Source organism: Phyllostomus hastatus, unplaced genomic scaffold, assembly GCF_019186645.2.
Source record: "Phyllostomus hastatus isolate PE091 unplaced genomic scaffold, TTU_PhHast_1.1 phas_scaffold_216, whole genome shotgun sequence".
Classification (NCBI taxonomy): Eukaryota; Metazoa; Chordata; class Mammalia; order Chiroptera; family Phyllostomidae; genus Phyllostomus; species Phyllostomus hastatus.
Genome location: NW_025334018.1, coordinates 8,955,524 through 8,979,691, shown reverse-complemented (window position 1 = coordinate 8,979,691; position 24,168 = coordinate 8,955,524). Strand labels below are relative to the sequence as shown.

Genomic DNA, 24,168 nt, shown 5'->3' with positions numbered 1-24,168 from the left:
GTGCTCTGGTGCTCCCCACAGCCGTGCCGGATTCAGTGCCATCGTGGACGGCACTGGGCACCAGTCTCGGCCAGCGTGGCCCAGTCCTCCACGTCAGTCCTCCACGTCAGTCCTTCTCAGGCCACGCAGCTGTTGGCGAGGACTTCTGGTCCTTCTCAGAGGCTACTTGTACCCCAGCACGTACTTCCCACCTTTCATAGCAAAAGCTGGAGCCTTGAGTTGATCGACTTCAGTGTCCTCTTTGTGGCCATCGTCTTCCCGTCTTAGGTGCCAGACCACCCCCAACCAAGCGCAGCCACCAGGATGTCTGAGAATCCCTTCGTGTTGATCTTTTTTAAAATAAGGAATCTCTGGACCTTTTCTCTCCTTGTAACCTTCATTTCCAGAGAAGAAAAGACCCAGGGGAAGAAGGAGGGTGCACATGTACATTAATAAACTCTCCCAAAACCAAAAAAGGCCTGGAAAAAGAAAAATAGTTGCACAGGCTGCCATCTCTTCTCCTTTCCGTAACATGGGCCGAGTCAGCATTGCTCTGAGTGTAAAGGTGTAAGGGAGCTTTCTCACCTTAGAACTGGCTGAAGGATGGGAGGAGAAGCCCCACAGGTGGAGATAAAACTGTTCACTTTGTTACTAATAAAAGCCAGGGTGGGCACCTTTGTGGAGGTCTCTGGGCAAGGGCTGACCTCTGCGTCTGATGGACGCATCGCCCGTCGTGAGCACAGAGCCTGGCCGATGGCTGCCTCGGAGCCGCGGCGGATCTGTGCGTCCTGCAGGCAGGTAGATTCTGAAATGAGAGGAGACAGACAAGGTCTGGGCCACACACACCTTTCCCAGTCGAGGAGACACTTCCGTGCCTCCAAGAAGTCAGTTTCGGTGGAGAGACCAGGTGTGTTTCTCTACTGGGGGTCCCTCCGCGTGGGAACATAGAGCCAGCGTTTCCTCCCCACCCCGGGGTGCAGCAGCGCCACACCAGTGAAGCCAGGGGCGGTGGTGTGGGGTTCGCATCGAGGGTGGGTGGGCTGCGAAGCAGGAGAGGAAGCACAGCGGGTCCTCAGGCTTCCTGCTGGGCCGGGGGTGGGAGTGCTGGGTCTGGGCCCGCTGATGTCCCCTCTCCCCTTGGCTCCTCAGCACCCCCAACGGGAACAGTCTCAGTGCCGCGGAGCTCACCTGTGGGATGATCCTGTGTCTGGCCAGGTAAGTGGCTGACTTCTCACAGCAGAGCCAGTCCCTCTGGTATGTCAGTTAGTATGATTCCCCAGGCAGAGTGACCCACAGAACCTTAGGAACACTTTGGTTTCATGACGTGCAGAGTGCCCAGAGCCTTCAAGGCTCTCAGTTGTCTGCCGAATACTCAGTGCACTGGCTCTGGAGCACCAAGGTCGGTTCTGAGCGCTTGCAAATGGGCAGGAGTAGCTATTGGGCTGCCGCTCATCGCCCAGGGCAGGGTCGTGGAGAGAGGAATTGTGCACGATCTCTCATTTCTCCTTTCTCACTTCCCACCCTCCACATCCCTCCTCTGTGCCGGTCCTGGCGGTCGGTTTCCACACATCTCCTTGTATCCTCGGAGCCTTGCAGATGCCGTTCCTGCTGCCTGGAGCACCTTCCCCAAGGTCTTCGTCTTTGCCTGGGGAACTGCTCACTCTTTAGGATTAAGCTCCAGTGTTAATTCATTCCAAGAAGCTGTCTGGATGCCTCAGCTGAGCCTTGTCCCTGGCCTGGTGACAGGGCCTAACCTCTCTGTCACCGTCCTCACAGAGCTGTGTTGTAATAGAGTAGAATAAAAAGCTGCCCTCAGATCCCTGTGCCTCCTTGTGGGCTCCTAACACCAGGGAACACAAATGGTTAAATCTTTTGCTTTTTTCGCCAGAATTCTGGGGGTGGGGGCCTCTTGAGTAGAGGGGACAGCCTAGGACCCTTTGGATGCACACACAATATGTGTGATGGACTCACACGTGTTGGGCAGTAACATGACTATGTTGAACAGGCATTTCTGTGACCAAGGGGAAGGGCGTGGAGCCAGGTAAGGGGAGGGAGCTGCCCTAGGTCCCTTGGCAGAACCTTGGATTCTTTTTCCTTGATCTCTGGGGCACTTTCCTTTTCATCTCCCTGGCGCTGAGTCCACAGGGGAGGGTCAGAGGCTCTACTGGAATTGAATCTCTGAGACCTTGGATCCTTAAACCAGCAGCCAGGCAGCCGGGGCTCCTTGCTTCTCTGCTCAGGCCTGAAATCTTCTGGGGCCGAGATGTTACTCTTTCCCTCTCCCAAGACTGCTCTCCCTCCTGCTGGGGAGGACCCAGAGGGGCTCCCCGGTGTCTCACTCTCCCCGAGATTTCTACCTGCAATAAGTCCTCTTATGTACTCACTGGTGTTCACTGGCCAGTGAAGAGGGGAGGAGGTTGGAGAAAGAGGCACAGGGACAGCTGCCACAGCAGAAGGGACCCAGCCTGGAAGGGTCGCTGAGCCGGCTGTCTGGATCTTCCAGACCCTGTGGGCTGCATGGAACTGCCCCCCAGACAAGTGGGGAGGCCTGAGCCCAGGTGTCACCTGTGCTGTTAAATTCATTGCTGGTTTTTGAGTTTTCTTGTTTTGTTTGTTTGTTTGTGTGGGGGAGGAGGGAGGGAAGGATCTCCTTTCTCTCTAATTCATTCTCTCACTTTTTTTCCCCCTGGAGGTGGAAAGAAAGGCTTGGGAAGCAGGGATCATTTTTCCCCTGTCCAGGAGTCGGGAAAATGGAATGATTTAAAGGGGGCACCCCGGCCCAGTCCCTCATCCTTGACCTCACCCATCAAAGATGCCTCAAAACTAGGAAATAAGTACCCATTAAGAAGGAATTGCCGGCTCGCATACCTTGTATGTTTAATCAGACTGCTGTCCCGGCAGGGCAGTAACACGCGGGAATGGGAGCTGTGAACAGGCGGGTCAAGAGCGCTGGGCCCTGTGGGTACAGGGGCCCTGGAGAGGGGCACTTTGAACAGATGACAGGGGCTCCTCAGGTGCCGGAGAAGAACAGCGACGTAGAAAGACAGGAGAACGCAACAAATGCAGGTTTCCCCATTTTGCCTGCTCTACCTCCTCCTCTTGTAAGTCAGGCCCCTCGGGAGGCCCCTCGCCCACTTCTTGGTCCCCGAGTCTGGCCTGGTGAGGACCTGACCTGGCCCTATGACCAGCTGGGGACGGCAGCTAGAGGGAGGGTCTGGGGATCTCTCGTGGTCCGTGGTGCATCTTAGACAGCACTGTGCCGTCAGGTGGGCAGAGAGCAGGAGGTGAGGGAATGGAGACGAGGCAGGTGGAGGGGTGTGGGCTCCGTCATGCCAGATGAGGCGTTTGTCAGGATGGCTTCGCTGACAAGAGAGCGCTTCTTCAACGCAAGTCACTCTCTGTAATTACTGTCCTGAAATGAGGCAGGAGGGGCAAGGGCAGGGAGATGGAGCTTCTCCCCCTGAAGCTTGTTTGACCGAAGTTACCCACAAGTCCATGGGGCTCTCATCACCGGAGAGCAGCTCTACCCTCGGGGGCAAGTCACAATAACATGTAGACATGAAGGAATTTGTTTTAAACTTCTCTTTTTAAAATATCTTATTTATATATTTTTAGAGAGGGAAATGAGGGAGAGAAACATCAGTGTGCGATTCCCTCACACCTGCCCCCTACCGGGGAACCTGGCCCACAACCAGGCATGTGCCCTGACTGGGAATTGAACTGGTGACCCTTTGGTTCACAGACTGGCACGCAATCCACTGAGCCACACCAGCCAGGGCAGAATTTTTTTTTTTTTTTTTAATAAAAAGTCAGTGAAGAAAACACAGGAACAATATCTTGGAATCCCCTTTTTGTGCGTGCACACACACCACACACCACTGAATTTTGTGGCCGGCAGGAAAGCGTGCATTTAAATACTTCGGAGGCTACCTGCTGGGATCTCCCTTGGCTTTGAACCAGTTCGGCTGACTCCAGTTGGGTGGTGCTGGGTGAGGTGTTTAACCCCCAGTGCCGCGCATTACGCCGTTGAGTGTTAAAAAAAGCTAATGCGTGTACAAACGTTTCCTTATAAGAGTGTCTAAAATAGAGGAGATATTCCAAACATTGTTTCTCATCTCTTCCTTTTTCGTTTCCAGAGAAGCTTGAATGACCTTGTCCCTTGTGACATCTTACCCTGTGGCCTCTAACTTTGACCTTACTCCCTTTGTCTCCTCTAGAAACCACTAGGAGCCGCAGACCTGCAGGTTAACCAGCAGAAGGGGAGAGGCTGTGTGGGGTGTGGCCTGGGTGTGAGTGTGCGTGCAGGGCGGGACTGGAGGTGGGGTAGAAGTTCGGGGTGTCTGGACTGTCACACCCACCCATTGAAATCTAGCCTGAGGCCTTGGGGCTTAAGAAACTCCTTGAGAAGAATAAATAACCAGTTGTCCCTGATACAATAGATGTAGGTTGTTGCCCAGGAGGGACTAGGAAAATGAAAATCCTTGAATTTCTGGAGCACTTGAGGCCATCAGAGTTCTGTGACACCACATTTTGTTGTCCCTACAAACCCTGGAGGATTGGCTGTTGCTGTTATGTGCCCAGATTCCAGATCCCCAGACCCCAGACTCCAAGTCAAGTTTGTAAGGGTTCCGCTCTGCTGCGCCACCTCGACCCTCCGTGTTTCTGAACCCGAGGCCCCCAGACCCAGGCAGAGGTGGTGGCTGTGCACACGGCACGTCACGCCTCCTTCCTGAGCTGGCGGGGGTCTGCGTGGGCTGGCCGAACCTGTGTCTACCCTTGCAGGCAGATTCCCCAGGCGACGGCTTCCATGAAGAATGGCAAATGGGAGCGGAAGAAGGTGAGCAGCCGGCCTTGCCTCCCCGCCCCCAGCTCAGCGCCTGAGGCTCACTCCTGATGCTGACTTTGGCTTCTTTGCCTGTTTGGCTGTAGTTCATGGGAACCGAGCTGAATGGAAAGACCCTGGGAATTCTTGGCCTGGGCAGAATTGGCAGAGAGGTGGCCACCCGGATGCAGTCCTTTGGGATGAAGGTAAGGGGTCGGTGGGCTTCCCGTAGGAAGCTTGGAAGAGGCAGCTTTGTTTGAGAGAAGCTGGAGGCTTTGTCTGAAGGGTCTGACCTCCCCGCCCCACCCCCGCCACCCCCACCTTTAGAACCCTGACTCAAACAGGCGGTAAAGCCAGGGAAGGAGGGAGGGTTTCCTGCTGTGTGGACTCTTGAACTCAGAATCTGCAAAATTGAGAAGTACTTGGTGGAGGTGCCTCAGCCCTGGGCTGGGAGAGGAACGGGCCTGAGTCCCAGCAGAGCAGAGAGGGGTCCGATCCTGCCAGCCTTTCCTCCCCTGCCGTGAGGGCCTCCTTCTTGGCTGTGTCTGTCACCTGTGATAATTCAGAAAACACAAACAATTCGATAGCCTTAGAGCAGAGCGATTCCGTCCCTCTGGCCCCCCTCCACACTGCAGAAGAGATCGCCAGGCGCTTGTCTGTGCGCTGATATGAGTGCAGAGCCAGCGGTGGCTGGAAGACCCCATACGTTTCTCGGAAGTCATCTCTGACCTCTGCGCCCCCATAGGGCCCTGTCTTATCCTGTCCTGGGAGGCTTCTGGTTGAGGGAGGGTTGTTATCCATAGCAGTGCCACCCCCGGGGACATGGCGAGGGAGGAGGACACGCAGACGAGAGAGGGAGAGGGATTCGCAGGGGTGGCGGTGTCAGCCACAGTGACAGGCGCCTGGGGGGCCGCAGGCGGGCCTCTCCCTGTTTACAGTGGCTGTGAGGGGGGTGTGGGTTCAAATTGCCACCAGGGACACTGTAGTTAAACATTAAAGAAAAGAGCTTTGAAAATCAGATCTAGAAAATTATATAACGCTGTTACAGAATTTCCCATTTCTCCCTTGCTCCCTCCCTTTCTGTCTGTCCCTGCCACCCAGAGTTAGAGGCACCTTATGGATGAACCCTTAATTTTATATTGGCCTCTGGAGCTTACGTTTTTCCTAAGGGCTCATGGCGAGTGGATGACACTTCCTAAATCTCTGAGAGCCGAGGATGTAGCCCAGCAGCACCCACTGATCCTGCAAACACACCAGCCCCACCTCCTTCTGTGCCGGGGAGGCCTGGGGCCGTCCCCAGTCCCCACAAAGGGCACTTTCTCCTCCTGCCTTTTTTTCGAGGGATCAAGGCAAAAGTTTAGCTCACAGGGTGTTCTGGTCATCTAAGAGCAGGGGTCAGGGGTCAGGTAAACTCAAGAGTACACGTTGCCAAACAGGTGGGCCCGGGTTTCATTGCTGATGCAGTAGCTTTGGAGGGAACGAGTTCCAGGCCCAACAGCCGTTCTGTTACTGGTACTGTCACTCCCCGCGCCTGGTGCCGTAGCACATCGGATTCCTTTAATTCAGGGACGTCTGTTGTCCAGGACTTCAGACCTTGGCAGTGACTTAACCCAGACAGAAGGCCTCACCTCATGTCCTCAGTAATGGATGTGATCTGTCAGCTGTCTGTTCATCTGGCAACACCTGGTTGCTCCACTCCTGCGGGAGCTGCTTCTGGGGGGCCCCGGGGGAGGGAGGACCTTGAGCATCAGCAGTGGAAGTGGCTGCCACCCCCAGACTTGTGTTTGACTCAGAGAGATGGCTAGACCCTGCTCGTCAATGTTAATCTGTGTTCCCGGGCACATCCTGCACGATATGCCCACGTTTGGTGTGGCTGCCTCCCTTTCGGGGTTCTGTCAAGCTGTGTCTAGGGGGTTACCCTAGGCTGCCCCGCTTTTGAGACATGCTGTTGTAAACCCCTGAAACATGCCTTGGATGCGGTCTCCCCCACTCCAAGCCCTCAAGAGCTCCCTGGCCCGGGTCGCTCTGGGGTAACTCAGGGGGCCTCTCCTCACGTTCAGCCGCTCACTTGGATGGAGCTCCCTACCACGGTTTGGGTCCAGATGGATTTTTGTCTCAGGGCAGAGAGATTATTGACCTGCAAGTTTTGGTTGATGTTTGAGGGGCCCCTCGTGGAGAGCAAGCTTTCCTCGAGGGCAAGGAAGGAAGATTCTTGAATGAATTGTAAAAGAGATGGTGTATCAGCTTCCAGATAAGAAACAATGCTCAGTGTTTGCTAAACACAAGATATTTTATTCACCTATTTAGTAAACTGTAAAATTACATGGTGGCCAGAGCTGGAGCCGGAGTCCTCTGCACAGAAACTCTGGGGCGGGTCTTTACAGGATGGTCACTGAGCTCCTGATGGGAGACCTGGTGAACACAGTCTCTCCAGAGGCCCCGGGTGAGACAGCTGCATGACTTGGAGATGGCAGCAGAGGTGGCCTTGGCCGAGTTGCCCAGGGTGGCAGTGCAGTGCCCGGCTGAGGTGTAGCAGCAACCAGTACAGGCCATTGCCGGCTCCTTCTGGGGCACAGGGGCTGAGATGATACTGTCTTCCCACAGCGGGTGGGGTCCTGCTACCCGCCGCGCCCCCAGGCAAAATTCCAGAGGCAGAGGTTTGGTGATACGGGAAAGGAGTCTTTATTCAAAAGCTTCCCAATTTTGGATTAACAACTTTCAACACTCAGTTAGTCACTTAAGCCTATCAACTAAAGCCTATCTTTAGCTCTTGAGTTCCAGCTTTAATCACTTAAGCCTATCAATTAAGGCTAAAATCTTTAACTCTTGAGTTCTCCTGTCATTTCCCCTGTTAGTTTTTAATTATCTTATTTCTGTAAGGTTAGTTTGCAAACTGAAACAATACAAGATTCAAAAGCTACACAATCTTGGAAGAATGGCAGGCTTCTGCCTCAGAGCCTGTCCCCTCTAGGACACCCAAGGAAAAATAACCCTTGCACCTTCTGACAGGCCAGACCAATCCCCAGCTGTGCCTAGAATCCCTTCTCCGATTTGAAATACCGTCCTTCGGAAAACACTGGTGGCTGCAGCATGACCATCCAGGAATCTCCGAGGAATAGGAAGAGAGCCAGTCTCTGCCTTCCTTCTATTTAAATCTGTCCCATAGCTCTGGGCACAATGGAGGCATTCAGCTTCTCAGCCAATCCAGTCCTAGACTGTTTATTATTTCCTTGGGCCACCTCATGCTACAGCCCCTCCCGTCTCCTCCGCAGTAATCTGATCAGATTTCTCTGTTTCCATACCAGTGCCCCCTGGGGTGAGGATGAGGCGCAGCAGCAAGAGCCACAGCAGCAGCTCGAAAGAAACATTGTGGAGCTTCCCGATCTTGTTCTCCCTGCGGCCTCGCTGCACTGAGACAATAGAGAGCTTGCCCGGGATGATGGCTGTGTGGGTGGCAATGGCTACTGCCTTTGAGCACTTAATGCGCAGACCAGCGTGCCCATTGTGGTCCCCAATGGCAACAAATGCCTTGAACTGGGTCCTCTGGCCAAAGCAGGTCTGCTTTTGCATGGGCATAATCTTCAAAATCTTGTCCTTGAGGGTGGCCCCCAGGAAAAAGTTGATGAGCTCAGATTCTGAGGGGCAGCGAAAAGAGATCTCCTCCAGGGACTTGATCCTCATGCCCTTGACCGGGCAGCTCATCTTGGTCACGTGGACCCACTCCTTGTCCTTGGCCTTGCGTCCGTGAGCTCCGTGGCCTTGGCCTTGCGTGCTGCCTCCCGCAGCACCAGCGCCTTCTGCCGTTTGCTGTTTTTCTCTGAGAAGAAAAACGCAAGTTACTTTAAACTGGCCTTGTTCTGTCTTTGGAGATTTTATTTATTTTTAGAGAGAAGGGAAGAGAGGGAGAAAGAGAGGGAAAAAAACACTGATGTGAGAGAGAAACACGGATCAATTCCCTCCGGCACGTGCCTTGGGCTCCGACTGGGGTCTGAACCCACAACCCAGCCACGTGCCTGAGCCTGGAATCGAACCAGCGACCTTTTGCCTTGTGGCATGACACCCAGCCAACTGAGCCACACCAGTCAGGGCTGCCGGACTCTTTGGAGACTGGTGTGTTACTGGTAGATCGGCAGTTCCTAGACGTCACATTCCTGGGCTAATTAAAATTGTATTTTAATCATGTAGTAAGTGAAGGCACTGTCATAAACATTAAAGTGTGTATAGACAGGATCTCCTTGGTCAGCCATCCCAACTCCAGCGTCTTCAGGTAACGCCAGTTTGGCCTGTGCCGTCTCAGACGTTGTCCCATTTGTTTTTACAGGATGGGTACATTCTCCAGAGAGAGAAGTGCGCGTGGATATACCACATTTTTAAGCTGTCGTGTGGAATTCTGTTCTGTGGGTAAATGGCTTTTTTTAACTGGGCCATTCCCTTAGAGATGGATATTTAGAGTGTCTGTAAACATGGACTTTGGCAAGACCTTCTTCGGGTCTTTTGTGATGCCCCTGGGGAGACTGGGCTTGGTGCTGAGGGGTTAGTGGCTGGTCGCAGGGTGGGTCCTTTCCAGCCTGGAGGGACGTTGTGCAGGGGGCGGTGCAGGGTTCCGCCTCACCCGCCCTTCTCGTCCGTAGCCTGGATAACATGTCCTGTGTGGGTGCTGGGGACTCGAGAGAGGTAGTTAGCACTTAAGCATGCAGACTCATGCCCATAAAGACATAGGAAAGCTAGAATGGCACCTGAGTGGAAAATTTAGCTAGAATACATATCAGTGTCCTACATACGGGCCCCAAACAACTAGACACGTGTTGGAGTGTAGAGATGTTTATAAAAAGCTTTTCTAGGGGAGGAGGCCTTTGATCGATAAGAGTGTGGTGTGGCTAACAGTGGCGTGGCCGATAGAAAAATGTGATGTGACTTTTGGCAACATTAAAAGAAGTATGCCTTCCAGAGCAAGGGAGGTGACATTCCTCACGGTCTCGACTGGCCAGACTTTCTGCGAGCACTGTGAGCAGTCAAGGCCCAGTGCTCTGCGAGACTGATAGCTCTGGGGACAGAGGAGATGGTGAGGGTCTCAGGGCTGTACTTCCTAAGGAAGGGTTGAAGGTACTGGGGTCACTGAGCCCAGACAAGACTTGAGAGTCACAAGGGAGGCCCTTCAAATAGCTAAAGGGCAACCATGTGGAAGAATCATGCTCCTGGGCAGACCAACAGGTGCAAGGCAGGGTGGGGGACAGAGCTGCAGACAGAGCTGGCCCCGAGTGGCGTGGGTGGTCTCGGGAGAGAGGGAGTCCCTCCCGTCACTGCAGGTGCACACACGAGACTGGCTAGCCGCTGGCTGAAGAGGGGGCGTGAGCATTGCACTGGCAGAAGGGATACGCCCTGATACGTCTGGACATCCGCCACCCTGTGAAGTAGTCCTGGGCAGTGCGGTCACTGTGCTGTCCCGGGAGGTGATGTAAAGGCGTTGAGGGCTCTGGTTTGGTAACTCGGGAGAACACCGGAACTGGAGACTGGAGGAGACCAGGAGGCGCAGGGGACACCCGGAGTCGTTCTGGCCGGGCCGGCTCGGGCAGAACTGCAAAGCACGGGAAGGTTATTTTTATCATCCCCTTCTCTCGCTGGCACCAGGGGTCTTGTCTCGTGCCCTGATCTGTCACCCAGGCTGTTAATCACTAACGAGGCTGTTAATGAATGGCTAACGTCGCACCCCTTCCTGTCACAGGAGTTGCAGGGAAAGACTGTCTTGCTCAGAGGTTAGGGATGCACTGTCCCCTTTCCCCGCCTTTCTTTGTGACTCTCTGGTCACGTAGGGAAGGAGGTCCTAGACCTGAACTCTGATGGTGGGAGCTTGGCCAGGTGTCTTCCTGCTACCACCTGGTGTGCGTGAGCACGTGCGCGCGCCCGCGCGTGTTGTGGCTGAGGGGGGAGAGCCCACCTACACTGCCCTTCCCAACAGGTGCGGGCCTAGGAGGAGCCTCGTCCAGTCGCCGTAGAGCCGCTGCTGACGTGCTCGAGGCCACGCGGTGCAGATGTGGGTTTCAGGATAATTCTGGCAGCTGGCAGCCTGCTGACGGTCTCAGTCGTCCGGGTCTTACTCTGTAACATTTTCTTAAAGCCTTTTCTCAAAAGTTTGAGAATCACAGGCGTTAACTTTGGAGATGTAACTCAGTCACGCTGGTATTGTTAACGGGAGGAGACACGGGTGGGACCCGAGTCAGGATCCCGGGTTCCGGCACCATTTATGTTACAGGGAAACCCTGGCTCTTCTGGCCGACGCAGTACAGAATAACAGATCTGCAAGAGTGTTAGCGCTTAAGCAGGGTTCACTGGGGACACATTCTCAGGAAGGAGGGTGGGCCTCGCCGAGGTGAGGGGAGAGGAGCTCAGGTTCAGGACAAAGCAAGGCAGAGGTGGCAAGAGTGTCGGGTCCTTTGTTCCGAGGGCTATGTAGTTGGCGGGATGGGTGAAGAAGTTACGTGTTGATCGATGGGTAAAGGGGGTGCCCGCTTTCCTGCGGGACATGACTACCCAAATGTAGGTATGTGTGGGGGTCTGTCAGCCCAAATCCTTATCTTGCTCCAGACCCCATTTGTTCATCTTGTAAAACAGATACGTGACAGGAAGCAGTTAATTAGAGTTGGGGCAGTTACCCAAAGTTATTTATGGGCTCTCTCTGTAAGCATTAGGAACTCCCTTGTAAAACAGTGACCAGAGGCAGGCAATGAACCAAAGCTGTTTTCTGCGCTGCTTCCTTGGGCACCGGGGACCCTCTCCCACATTCCAGGCCTTGGGATGAAAGCACAGTTTCAAGGCTTCCTTCCCAGACAGTGGGAACGATACATAGAATTTCAAGGACCGCCCTCCTCCCGTGCTAACATGGTGTTTCCTGTGATGTCGGAACACCTGGCGACATCACCGGACCAGGCTCGGGCCTGCTGAGTTAGTGGGTGAGACAGGTCTCCCTCCTCCTCGCTGCCTTGGTGTACCATCCATTCTACCTGAGTGATACAGCCGTTTCCTGGCAACCAGGACACAAGACACAGGCCAGTAACAGCAGCCTCAGAGTTCTTCCTGTGCCATCTCCCGCCTCAGTCTGTCCTCTAGAATGTGTTACAAGACCCAAGTCAGCCAAGAGCTGAGTCTGGCCCTTGTTTTCATGGTTTTCTGTGAGGAGCAAACCAGCATCTAAAGTTGCTTTGTGGCCAGTGTTGTGGTGAATTTGACTTAGCCCAGAGGAACGGACATTGAACTTGAGGCACCAGTTGTCACTGATGCTTTTGCGTCCAGCTAATGTGTACTGAGGGCTGCTGTGTCTGATACTGTGCTCCAGCGACCCTGTGGAGTTAATATTATTATCCCAGTTGCAGATAAGGAAACTGAGGCCCAGGAAGGTTACATGACATGCTCAAGAAAATCAGACTAGTCAGTGGTGGAGTCCGGCTCAGACTCTGGGTCTCCTGACCTCTGATCTGGTGTGTTGGCCTTGTCACCGTGGTCTTCGTTCCAGACCCGTGTGAGTGACGCAGTCCCTGCCTGGAGTCCCTTCTGCGACAGAAGCTCTCCTGTCTCACTGCGGTAGCTGGAATTCCTGCCGCCCCAGAGCAGCGGTTTGCAAATTCTTCCCAGAGCCTCAGGCCTGAGAACGGTGCCTTAGGGACATGGGAGGGGATTGAGGGGTTGGCAGGGCGCTGGGCCAGCACCTCTGCAGCTTTGAATTAATCTGATTTTACCATTGGGCTGGCTACTGTTTAAGATTTCGTGGTGGGGGGAGAGTTCCAAGGCTAAGCCAGAAAAGTTGGCTGCAGGGTAGAGAGTGGGTGTGGCTATTGGAGCCTTTGCCCTCCTCCATCCTGGGTAGACCCGGGGCCTGGGGCCGGCAGGATCTGCCCCCGGGGCTGCCTTTGTGAGGCCCGCTAGGAGGTCCCCTTAGAGTTCCACTTGAAAAGCTGGGGTTCTTGCCCTGGCCGGTGTGGCTCAGCGGGTTGAGCACTGGGCTGTGAACCCAGTTTGATTCCTGGTCCGGGCACATGGCTGGGTTGTGGGCCAGGTCCCCAGCTGGGGGCGTGCTAGAGGCAACTTACCAGTGTTTCTCTCTCTCTCTTTGTTCCTCCCTTCCTGTCTCTTTAAAAATAAATACCGTATTTTTCAGGCTATAAGATGCACCCCTCCCCCCATTTTGGAGGAGTAATGGTTGTTAATGGTGCTGTTGAGTTGTTTACATTTACATTGGTGAAATGTTATACTATTTATGTTATTAAATATTTTAGCACATTTTGTTTAATTTTTTTTTTCCTATTTTCCTCTAAAACCTAGGAGTGTCTTATGGTCTGAGAAATATGGTAAATTAAAAAAGAAGAGAAGCAGGAGCTCTTCTGTTCCTCCAACCTCAGGGGGTCTGTCCGGGGGCTGCGATTAAGGTGGGGAGTTTTGGGGTTTTTTTTTAAAGATTTTACTTTATTATTTATTTTTAGAGAGCCGAGAAGGGAGGGAGAAATAGAGGGAGAGAAACATCAATGTGTGGTTGCCTCTTGTGTGCCCCCTACTGGGGATCTGGCCTGCAACCCAGGCATGTGCCCTGACTGGGAATCCAAACAGCGACCCTTGGTTCACAGGCTGGCACTCAGCCCACTGAGCCGCACCAGCCAGGGCGAGGTGGGGGGTTCTCTATGCATCTCCCCAAGGCTCCTCTGGAATAATGTATCCAAAATTGCCCCAACTTTTGCACATTCGGACATCTGACCCTTTCCAGGACACAGCAGGCCCCCACTGAGGCACTGTTCTTTGAGCCTGGTATCACCTTCCTGCCCCCCCCCCAACACACACACACACACAGTCTCTGGGTATAAGGTCCCCAGGTCTTAGGTGAGCTCAGCTCCTGTCTGCCCTGGGCGTCTCCAGCTAGAAAGAAGAATGGGTTTTCTTTCCAGTCCTCTCCCTGCAGTGTGTGTGCAGGCGAAGCAGAAACTGTCAGTCTCTGCCTGAGAAAAAGCAGAGTCAGGGCTGAGGGGGTGGGGGTGCTAATCTCCTCCTGTCCCCATCCCCCTCCCCTCAGCCCCAGGCGAGCTGGGCAGGGGCACTGGGCCAGCCTCTGCCTGAGTCCCTTCCTCCAGGCAGCCTCCCCTCCCAGCTTCTTGCCTTCTGAGAGCTGTGTGAACCTGCTCCCTCAGGCTTGGCTTTGTGATCTCTGTCGGTGGGTCTTCTCCCCTTTCAACATGAAAAACTACATCTGGTTTAGAGATGAAGGGGCCATTGTTCCAGCCAGCCTCTGAGCCCGAGGACAACGGAGACTTGTGAGAATATGTGCAGACTCCTCTCTCCTGCCTGGACAGTCCACTCTCCCCACAAGAAGTGAGCTTCTCACTGAGGGGTCGGCCGTGCACCTGTGGTGGTCACCAGCTGGTGGTCCCACAGGGCACCAGGAGGCCACCTCCTTCCCCAAAAGCTCTGCCGGTGGCTGGGCGGGGGCCCACGTGGCTTCCCTTCTTCCACAAGGAAAACGTGACCCAAAGCTACACTCATCCATAACCATTTTCAGTTTCCTCCCCAGAAGCTCTGGATTCCAGACAGCCATCTTCTTTGGCATTATTTTCTAAAATATAACTTTATTTCTCTGATTTCAAAAGAAATTCATAATCAGTAGGGAAGAGCTAAAAAGCACAGGAAAACACAAAAGAGAAGAGAATGAATTCCACCATCCAGAGATAACCACCGTTTAAGTGTTACTTTGCTTTCTGTTCTTTCTGTTTGTTTTTGTTTAACCCTGGGCCAGCTCTGAACATTCTCCTCTTGGGGTTAAGGAAACTTTCTTTTCAAGGAACATTGAACCGCTGAAAGTTAGAGCAGGAGGTGACTTTGAAACCACCCAGCCGGCTTCTTTACTTAGGGTCAAGGGCCCAGGTCCGGGTCTTCTCCTGGTTCCGAGTCCCGTGTCTCTTGGGTCCTGCAGGCCTGCCTTCTTGAGGACACTGATGCCTTTGAGATTCTTAGAGCTCCATCACCTTTTCCCCTCCAGTCAGTGCTGCTGACAGGCACCGAGCTCACGGAGAGAGCTCTGGGTGGACACCTGGGTAGGTCTTCGCTGTTGTAACAGGTAGATGCTTTGCACCTGGTTGCACATGCTCCCTGCTGCTCGTGCTGCCTTGGTCGCCTTTAGCCTTGCCCCTGCTCAGAGACGCCTATCTGGCGGCCACGCTGTTTCTGATGGAGGAGAGGGGTTTTCACCCGAGCCCCGTTTTCGCAGTGGGGCCTCGGGCCACCTCACTCTCCCCTCCAGGTCAGCGGGTGGGCACTGGGAGTGCAGGCACTGGAGTCAGCACCGGCTTGTGTCCCAGCCGTGCCTCTCGCTGTTCTTGTGACTTGGCCAAATCACTTAACGTCTCTGCCTTGGTTTCCTCGTCTGTCAAATGGGGGAACAATAGTACCTGGCCCACCAGGTAGGAGTTAGATGCGTGCACGTGACCCACAGTAAATGCTACCTAAATCTTTGCCATTATTACCTGTCACTGCACGTCCTTTCTTCTTTCCTCTGAGCTCTGTCTCCTCCATCTTCACTTCCTTCTCCCCATCACTATATGCGATGACCTTCGGCTGATTTCAGGAGGTTGATGGAGCTTACACCCCAAGTTGCCCGCCTGTCCCCGTCTCCCAGGAGTCCACCTTCCTTCCTTCTCTGCAGCCTCCGGGAGGCCCCTCTGCTTTGGGGGCCCCCCTCCCCAGACCGAGGTCCTTGCTGCGCTCTTCCTCACCCATGATGCTTCAGTGTCTCACTTTTTTCCTCTGATGTCCTTGCTCCCCACGCCCATCAGCCCTGCCTTGTCGAAAGCATCTCTGTTAGTCGTTTATACCCTCCTGTGGTTAATCGCTACGTTATGCTACCCAAGACTAGCCACATCTTAAGCCTTACTAAAAGTACCTTCAGCAGAGGGGACCATCGTCTCCCTGTTGGTGTCAGCACGGGGACTTCACCCCCTTCCCTGATGAGAGTCCTCGCCGCCCCCCCATCCCCGCACCCCCTTCTTCCGCACTCTGTTCAACTAGCCAGCGCCCCTGCCTGTGTTCGGCCCCGTCGGTTCTCCAGCTGCAGCCAGCCTCTCTCCCCTCCCTGTCCTGGTCCCCCACGTGACCGTCCCCTCACGTGGGCCCCCCCCTGCTTTCTAAGGGCTTCTGAGTTCCACCTGGTCTGCACAGAGCCGCTCTGCGTCTGGTTGAGAACGTGCGGGCAGACACAGCTCCCTTTCAGCTCTGGCCCTGCCCCCTCCCAGCGAGTAAGCCCCGCTGCCTCCGGCTCTGAAGCAGAAAGGAGGGTAGCACCAACCCCATTGTCTTGTTGTGAGAAGTAAACTGGTGTCTGCCAAAGGCTTAGCGTAGTGCTTGGTGTAGGGTACTTGAGCAGCGGTTGCGGTGATTAATACTACATATACCAGTAATCAGCAATGGCACTCCCTCTCTCACGTTTGACCAGACTGTAGGGTACGATCCCATCATTTCGCCAGAGGTCTCGGCCTCCTTCGGCGTTCAGCAGCTGCCCCTGGAGGAGATCTGGCCTCTCTGTGACTTCATCACTGTGCACACCCCTCTCCTGCCCTCCACCACAGGTAGGCGTGGCCCTACCTGGCCACAAAAGCCGCAGACCAGACGCTGGTCCCCCGGCATCAGACGGGAGGGGTGAGCCCGCAGGGAGTTCTCGGGTGTCTGGGTGAGCTGGGGCAACGTGTGTGACCAGTGCCCCGTGGACACTAGCCGGGGCCACTGCAGGCCATTCTGGTGCTGGCCCCACAGGAAGCAACAATAGCTGAGGGACTTACTTCCAGCGTGTTTCTAAACTGAGCCTGGCCCGGAGTCCCTGACAAGGGAGAGCTGAGACCAGAGAGGCTCTTGTCCCGGGGACGGAGGCCTGTGCGGAACAGCTGGGCGGGGAAGGGGGTCTGGAGCCGGATCCCGGCAGTGGGGTCCTGCACCCTCACGGCACCATCGCTGCAAGCAAGCTCTCCCCTCCCTCCCAGGCCTGCTGAACGACGGCACCTTCGCGCAGTGCAAGAAGGGAGTACGCGTGGTGAACTGTGCCCGCGGAGGGATCGTGGACGAAGGCGCCCTGCTCCGGGCCCTGCAGTCCGGCCATTGCGCCGGGGCCGCGCTGGACGTGTTCACGGATGTAAGTCTGGCGCCCGCGGGTGGGGGGAGGGGAGAGGCAGGAGCCCGGGGGCTCAGGGTGGTACGGAAGGCCTTTCTGGTCACGGTCTCGGGGGCCGCGGTAAAGGGGAGAAATGGACATATATGTGTCAAAAATGACACCTTTGTGCTTGGCGGAGCCCTTGCAGGGTCTGGTCCAGCGACAGCCATGTTGTCCTCTGCAAAACTGGAGTTTTAAACAGGACCCGTGGTCTGTGCTCAGCTGCGGCCGGGTGGATAACTTCAAAGACAGCAGGAAGTCCGTTCCGAGGTGGAGGATGCAGGGCAGAGAGAGAGAGGGTTTCCTGCGTGGTTCAGGTCTCTGATGAAGTGAACCCCACGCTTGGCCCATCCAGTGTCCGCTGGTTTTCCTTTCCTTCCTCTGTGTTGTGGGGGGGCGGGGGGAAAGGAAGCCCCAGGACAGTGGTTAGATGGGTCCTCCAGTGCCGGGGCGGGGGGGGGGGGGCGGGGCTGCTCCCCCTAGGTCTCCCTCATCCACTCCCCGCCCACCCTGCCCTCACGGCAGAGGGAGTGATGAAGGGTGCATTTCTACTTGAACCTGGTGGCCTCTCTTAAACATCAGAGATCCAGCGTGGTCTCTGGGTGAGACAGCGGGCGTTTGCTGCACGTGTAACAGCCGAATGGCCTTGGCGAGTCCCCGGCCCACCCTGAGCCCCACAGCGCTTGGTGTCTGCTCCCTGCCCGGGGTGCGCAGTGCACTGGGTTTTTGTCCTTGGTGACCTTTCTCAGCTAGACTGTGGGGTCCCTGACAGTGGGTGTGCCCGACCCTCTCCCTAGCACAGCACCTCGCCTTCCCTGCTCTCCTCGGCCTCCACAGAGCACTCGCTGCCAGGCCCTGGGACTCACGAGGTGACGTGGGAGCCCACGGAGCCCTCGCCTGAGTGGCCGGACGAGGCCTAAGTTACATTCCCAAGGGCAATACTTAGTGCTCAGTGAGCAGAAGGGTGTAGGGACACCGGAGGGTGGGGTGGAGGCACCGGGCGGGCTGCCTGCCTGCCTGCCCTCGTGAGAACCACTGTGTGGCGCGCCTGCAAGGAGCATGCTGGCAAGGGTCATAAGGATGCAGTGAAGGGAGGGTTCAGGAAAGAACAGCAACAACAACAGCTACCGCTGCTTCAGAACCTCTAGCGTTACATCCATGACGCTGTTAATGAGGTAGGTGGCACTAACCCACTTTGTAGACAGGGAAACTGAGGCTCACAGAGACGGAGATTTGCCCAAAGGCACATGCAGATGTGGTCCCCGGCTCTGTCCACAACTTTGCTGTGATGGGGTGTCCATGAGGAAGCCAGTTATGGCGTCCAGTGACCGCCCTGGCAAAATAGAAGTACAATAATGGAAGGGGCAACATTCCTCCTGCCTTGCTCCCCGCCCCCCAACTTCCCGCACGCCTGGGGCAGTCCATGGCAGCCAAGCAGGGGTGTCTCTTCCTGGGCAGGAGCCGCCGCGGGACCGAGCCTTGGTGGACCACGAGAACGTCATCAGCTGTCCCCACCTGGGCGCCAGCACCAGGGAGGCCCAGAGCCGCTGCGGGGAGGAAATCGCCGTCCAATTCGTGGACATGGTGAAGGGGAAGTCCCTGATGGGGGTTGTAAGTATCTGCGGGTGGGGAGGGGCCGGTGGTCCGAGGAGGGAGCTCGCGTCTTGGGGATGGGGATGGGGACAGTGGGGACGAGCCACAGTGTGGTGCTCTGGGAGCTGCAGGTAAGGGATTCCACTGGGGCCAGCCTCTGGGTGGGGTGGCTGGGGCTGGCCTGCCCCTGGCCCCTGCACCCCAGGCCTGGCATCAGGTCCTCCTGATGGACTGTAGCCCCGAGTGGAGATGGCAGCTCTTCCCGGGGCCCAGCGTCCAGAGAAAGGCCCCTTTGTTCTCCACGCGCCTGGGAGTGAGGGAGTGCGGCTGGGGTGGGGGCGGGGCGCACAGTGGCTCGAGGAGAAAGCCCCGTGAGGGGGGTGGCCGCTCTCACCTCGGAGCCCTGAGCACTCCTTCTGCTGTGTCGTCATAGGCCCCTGGGTGGGGGCTGCCCTGCCCAGACGACCTGCCCCTTCCTCCCCCCTGAGTTTACTCAGTGCTCTATGATTAGAGTGAGTGAGGGTGGGGCGGGGCGGGGCCACCCTGACCCTACTGGCTGACCCTCCACGCAGGGATTTTCAGTGATGGGACAAAACTGTGGCAGGAGAGACACAGGCGACTTGGCTCGGCCCCTCCAGCCCTGCGTGGACAGCCTAGCCCTGAGGGCCACCCTGTCCTCCACGTCCTGTGACAGTAAGGGAACCAGCTGCTGCCCTGCAGGAGGACCCTTCAGGGCCAGCTGGTGGCTGCCCCAGGACACTTGTCCTGTCTGTGTCTGTTGGCTCCTCAGGACAGGGCACGCTTTCTCACTACTTGTGCACAGCCGAGGCCTCTGAGCAGGCCCGTACCCCCTGTGGGACGCTGTTCGGAGCCCAGGCTGAGGTTGGGGCTGCGACCTCTGGCAGCCATCGTGGGCCTGGCTGCTCCCCTTCAGCCGTCTCTCAGGCAGGTTCCCACCCGCGCGTCGCGGCCCCGGGAGACAGGCACGCTGTCGTTAGGTGGCAGTGGCATTTCAGGCCTTTTTTGTGAAGGGACTGACTCTTTAACACCAGCTCCAGCACATGGAACCACAAAATGTCCCCGTCTTTAGAGGTGAAAATCCCTTGGTCAAAATAGTTAAAAGTGGGCAAATTTAACTCTCCACCCAAAGCAGCTGATGATCTCAGGGTAGGCATTTGGAAACAAAGATATTTTGGTCATCTAGAAACTGTGTCTCCCTGATTCTTCACCGTGTCCTCCTCAGTTCGGGTCTGTTCCAACCCTGGACACTGACTGACATTAGGGTTTGGCTGGACCCCAGAGGCACCCGGCTTCCTGGAGCCTTCCTGCTCGCCTTCTAGAAAAGACTGAGCCTCCTTGTACTGGGCAGACCTGCCCTGAGCACCCCCAGAGTTGGGCTCTGCGGGTGCTGCACAGAGGTCAGAATCCAGGTAGGGGGCCTGCTTCTAGAAGCTTCTTAGTTGCACACCTTCCTTCACCTGCCGCAGGCTCCCAGGCCACCCAGCTGTTCTGTGACACTTGGGCTCTGCTCCCAGCAGCCGGCCTTCTCTTGTCCCACCTCCCAGCTCACCGCTGCTCTTCGCTGGGTCCCCTGGAGAGGAGCAGGGGGGCGCCCACACGGCAGAGTCTGGGGCGATGCCCCGTCTTCTTGGTCATTTCCGACATCCTGACGCTGCCTTCTAATTCCCTGCTAGTTACATTGTTATGAGAACGGGAATGCACGCATCCGTGTTTTCTGTTCCCCACGTCTTATAGCAGCCTGTCGGTTTCTGCCGAACCCAAGGTTTCTAGTTCAATTCCTCTTCGGTGGTTCTTTTCACAAGTTGTCTCACGGAAGTGGCCTGTGCGTAACTCGGAGCCAGAGCCTCTGGAGCCACAGAATGGGGTAGAGGTGTTGACCCAGGGTAAGCTGCTTTGTTACCCACCCCCCTCGGGGGGGGGGTCCAGGGGGCCGGCGCCCCCCCCCCCCCGACTTACCACTGTAGGAGGGTATGTGGCTTCCTCCTCCTTCAACTGCCCCGAGTGCCTGCGGTGGGCTTCACAGGGGTCTGAGTTTGAAGAATGATGGAATTGTCAGAAGTATATGAATCCATCCAGCTTTATAAATTGTGTTAATTTGGTCGAAGTGTTGAATGACAATGTAAATACTTCCTTTTTTACAAAAAAAATCAAGATTGAAAGTGAAAAAGAGGAAGGCATATTAGGAACGCCACCCAGAGACACCTGCCCCTCCGTGTCCAAGTGACGGGGGGGGTGGGGCTGGCTCTGTTCCAGGAGGGGGAAATGCCCCCCGAATCCCCACCCCCTTCTGGCAATTTGGAGTGACCTTAGCCTTTGACGCCCTTTTCTGTAGCTCTCCTCAGCTGTGGCAGCGACTGGTGATCCTGCTGTTGGCTGATGGCAGGTGTTAGACCCTAGGCGCCAAAAGCCAGCAGCGGACCTTGTTTGGACAGGTGTGCCTGTCCCGCCGCTGCTATCCTCAGCCCTACCTCCTGTCTCTGCAGGTGAATGCCCAGGCCCTTACCAGCGCCTTCTCTCCGCACACCAAGCCTTGGATTGGCCTGGCAGAGGCTCTGGGGACACTGATGCGAGCCTGGGCTGGGTCCCCCAAGGGGACCATCCAGGTGGTAACGCAGGGTGAGCTGGGGACCCTGCAGAGGGTGGGGGTGGGGGCGTGGGCTCTGCACTCCGCTCGCTCTGCCTGCTGCGGATCAGACGGTGAGGGACTCGGTGGTGGCCCTGGTCTTGGGACCCCATGTCTCACATCCTGGGTGTGACTTACCTGCTACTGAGTCGAGACAGGAGAGGAGGGAACCAAACGTCATTGGGAAATAGACTTAATTTCCGCAAATCATGTTTGTGCAGTATTTTAAAGGGGTGCGTGTTTGGGGTGCAAGAGAAACCTCCATAGAGACAGTTTCCTGCGAGGCGCGGTGGGATGGGTGGCGGGAGTCCTGGGTGTCCTTCTGGTTTTAACCTGTCACGTGCCTGCCGTGTGATTTTCCATCTCTGAGCTGTGGGCTCCTCCATGTGTGAAGTGAGAGCCAGGGTGGGTGTGCCAGGCGAGGTGGTGGGGACATTCTGTGCTCAACGACAGACTGGCTGATGATGGCCTTGGGCATTTGTTCAGCTGTGGCTTGGGGACAGAACAGCGCCTCCTGTCGGCCCATCCACAACTGAGCAGGCTCCAGCCACCTTGGCGGTGGGTCCAGCCCTCTGCAGATGTGCTTGAGAGACCAGAGAGGTGCCCAGTCCCCTAAATCTTGCAGAGGCTGGCCCTCCCCATTGAGGGTTGGGTGCGGACTCTCTTGGGGAGAGACTGGAGTTGGGGCGGGAAGGCCCAGAGCATTGTGGGTCCTGGGCAAAGCCCCAGAGGGAACTGGACCACAGCTGTTTCAGTCACCCCTTTCTTCCTCCCTTTCCTGAGGCCAGCCAGGGGTGTGAGTGCCAGGAAGGGGTGGGAGCAATGTGTTTTTCAAGTGTCCTTTCGGAGGATGCCAGGGTGGCCAGGCCACAACAGGTGTGTGAGGGCACTGGATTTGGGTGGGGATTTTGAGAGGAGTTTTTAGACGGGTTGAGAGTGTCCCAGAGTCCTGACCTGGACAGGGCCAGGCCTGGTGACCCAACGCTGGGTGCTGGGGGCCCCTGCCCCTCCCATGTTGCTCCGTAAACAGTGACCTTACAGGGGCATCTTTTTGGTCTCCAGGAACATCCCTGAAGAATGCCGGGAACTGCCTAAGCCCTGCAGTCATCGTCGGCCTCCTGAAAGACGCTTCCCAGCAAGCGGACGTGAACTTGGTGAACGCCAAGCTGCTGGTGAAGGAGGCTGGCCTCAATGTGGGTGCCCACCCGCCCTCCCTCCACCCCGTCAGCACTGCCGTTCTCCTCCCCTTCCATCTGCAGAGCGGGCTCCCGGCCCTGCTCCGTGGGCAGGGCCCTGGGTGCAGTCCTGCCTTTGACACTGTGTGCCCGTGAGAGGTGGCGTAGGTTAAGTCTCCGTCTGTAAAGCGGGGATAGTACCTGACTCCGAGCGTTGCTGTGTGTGACTAATACGTGTGAAAGTGCTGTGCGAGTACGTGCTGTGACAGCACCTCATTTCACAGCCGAGGAAACGGAGGAGCCGGGCTGCCTCTGGCCGGAGGCTGGGAGTGAGCCCAGCGCGCTCAGCCTCTGACTCCACCCAGTGCTCCGTTCACCGCAGAACCGGTTTCTTGCTTAGCTTGCAGACTCCGCGGGAACCAGTACACCCTCTTAGCCTCTGCCACCCCCGTGGCTTTTCTTTGGCATCTTTCCCTCTGGTTCCCTTTGTAGATCAAAGTCCGTGTTTCTCAGCCAGTGGGAGCTGGCAGAAGCAGTGGGAAGTGGAGCTCTCATAGCCCCCCTCTCCACCCCTGCATTCCCATCAGGCCACTGGTTGTGTGTAGGAAGCAGTGAACAGGAGGGGCTAGACTGGGTCACCCTCTGGGCAGACCTGCTAGGTCCTCACAGCCCCTCCTCCCTCGCTCCTACCCCTCTTCTCCAAGCAGTTACCTGTACCTTGTGGGGGCCACTGACTGGACTGTCCCAGGAACCTGTTGTTCAGGGGCTCAGGGCTTAGCCCATTGGCCCTCTCCCCCAGCCCTGAATTGCTGGCCAGGTTGGCCAGGCTGACCTACAAATCCACCATGGGACCGAGGGGGAGGGCGGGTGCAATGCAGACTGCAGACACAACTGCCTCTTGTCTCCTGCCTTCTCTCTGCAGGTGATCACCTCCCACAACCCTGCGGCGCCAGGAGAGCAAGGCTGTGGGGAGTGCCTCCTGACCGTGGCCCTGGCGGGTGCCCCCTACCAGGCTGTGGGTTTGGTGCAGGGCACCACACCTGTGCTGCAGGCACTCAACGGCGCCGTCTTCAGACCGGAAGTGCCTCTCCGCAGGGGCCTGCCCCTGCTGCTGTTCCGGGCTCAGCCCTCCAACCCTGCCCTGCTGCCCACAGTGGTTGGTGAGGAGGGGCCCACAGGGCTGGCCGGTGTCCTGAGGCAGGAGTCGTTGGTTGGGGGAGGGGTTGTCCTGGCCTGGGATTGGGTTCCATAGACTTCAGCATTCTTCAGCTCCTCTCCGGCCTCGGGGCATCTCTGGATCTGCAAATGACAGAGGGTCTGTCATGGTGGTTGCCAGGACACTGGGAAGCAGATACGGAGTTCAGAGGGAAGTGCCTCGCCTGAGGTTGCCGGGCAGCGCGGCCACAGGGCAGCGCGGCAGGGGCTGGGCTTCAGAGCCCCCATTAACTGGGCTGCTCACCGTGTGAAGCGCACGGCGGGGACCTGCTCACGGAGCCACATCCCAGGAGCTCAGCCGTGGAGGGCGGGTTTCCTTCTGACCACAGCCAGCCTGCCGGGCATCCCCACCTGCCCCAGTGCCCTGGCGCCCCAGCTTCTGGGAGCTGTAGAGCACACTTCCTGGCAGAGCGTGTCCTCAGAGGGCCTCATTTCCCCATCTTGCCAGTCGCCCAGAGGAACTTTCCCCTGCTTTTCTCTCCCTGTTGGTCTGGGGGAAGCGGGCAGCCTGCAGGTCAGGCCGTTGCACTAGTGTGTGCCTTCCGGCCTTGCCTCGTGGTCAGGGGATTCT

At 56.5% G+C, this 24,168-nt stretch overlaps 1 protein-coding gene and 1 non-coding gene across 2 annotated transcripts in view; one reads left to right on the top strand and one right to left on the bottom strand.

Moving 5' to 3' along the window:
• Positions 1–24,168, top strand: part of PHGDH (phosphoglycerate dehydrogenase) — a 34,180-nt gene that overhangs the window by 9,554 nt on the left and 458 nt on the right. The window contains exons 3-11 of the mRNA XM_045817194.1: positions 1,129–1,194; positions 4,762–4,816; positions 4,909–5,007; positions 16,263–16,395; positions 16,804–16,952; positions 18,429–18,581; positions 21,068–21,200; positions 22,270–22,400; positions 23,305–23,542. Coding sequence (XP_045673150.1) covers positions 1,129–1,194; positions 4,762–4,816; positions 4,909–5,007; positions 16,263–16,395; positions 16,804–16,952; positions 18,429–18,581; positions 21,068–21,200; positions 22,270–22,400; positions 23,305–23,542 — 1,157 coding nt within the window. The remainder of the gene's footprint in view (positions 1–1,128; positions 1,195–4,761; positions 4,817–4,908; positions 5,008–16,262; positions 16,396–16,803; positions 16,953–18,428; positions 18,582–21,067; positions 21,201–22,269; positions 22,401–23,304; positions 23,543–24,168) is intronic.
• Positions 2,079–2,163, bottom strand: LOC123804880. Its single transcript, XR_006783230.1, has one exon. It is a non-coding gene; the product is annotated as a small nucleolar RNA SNORD62 (small nucleolar RNA).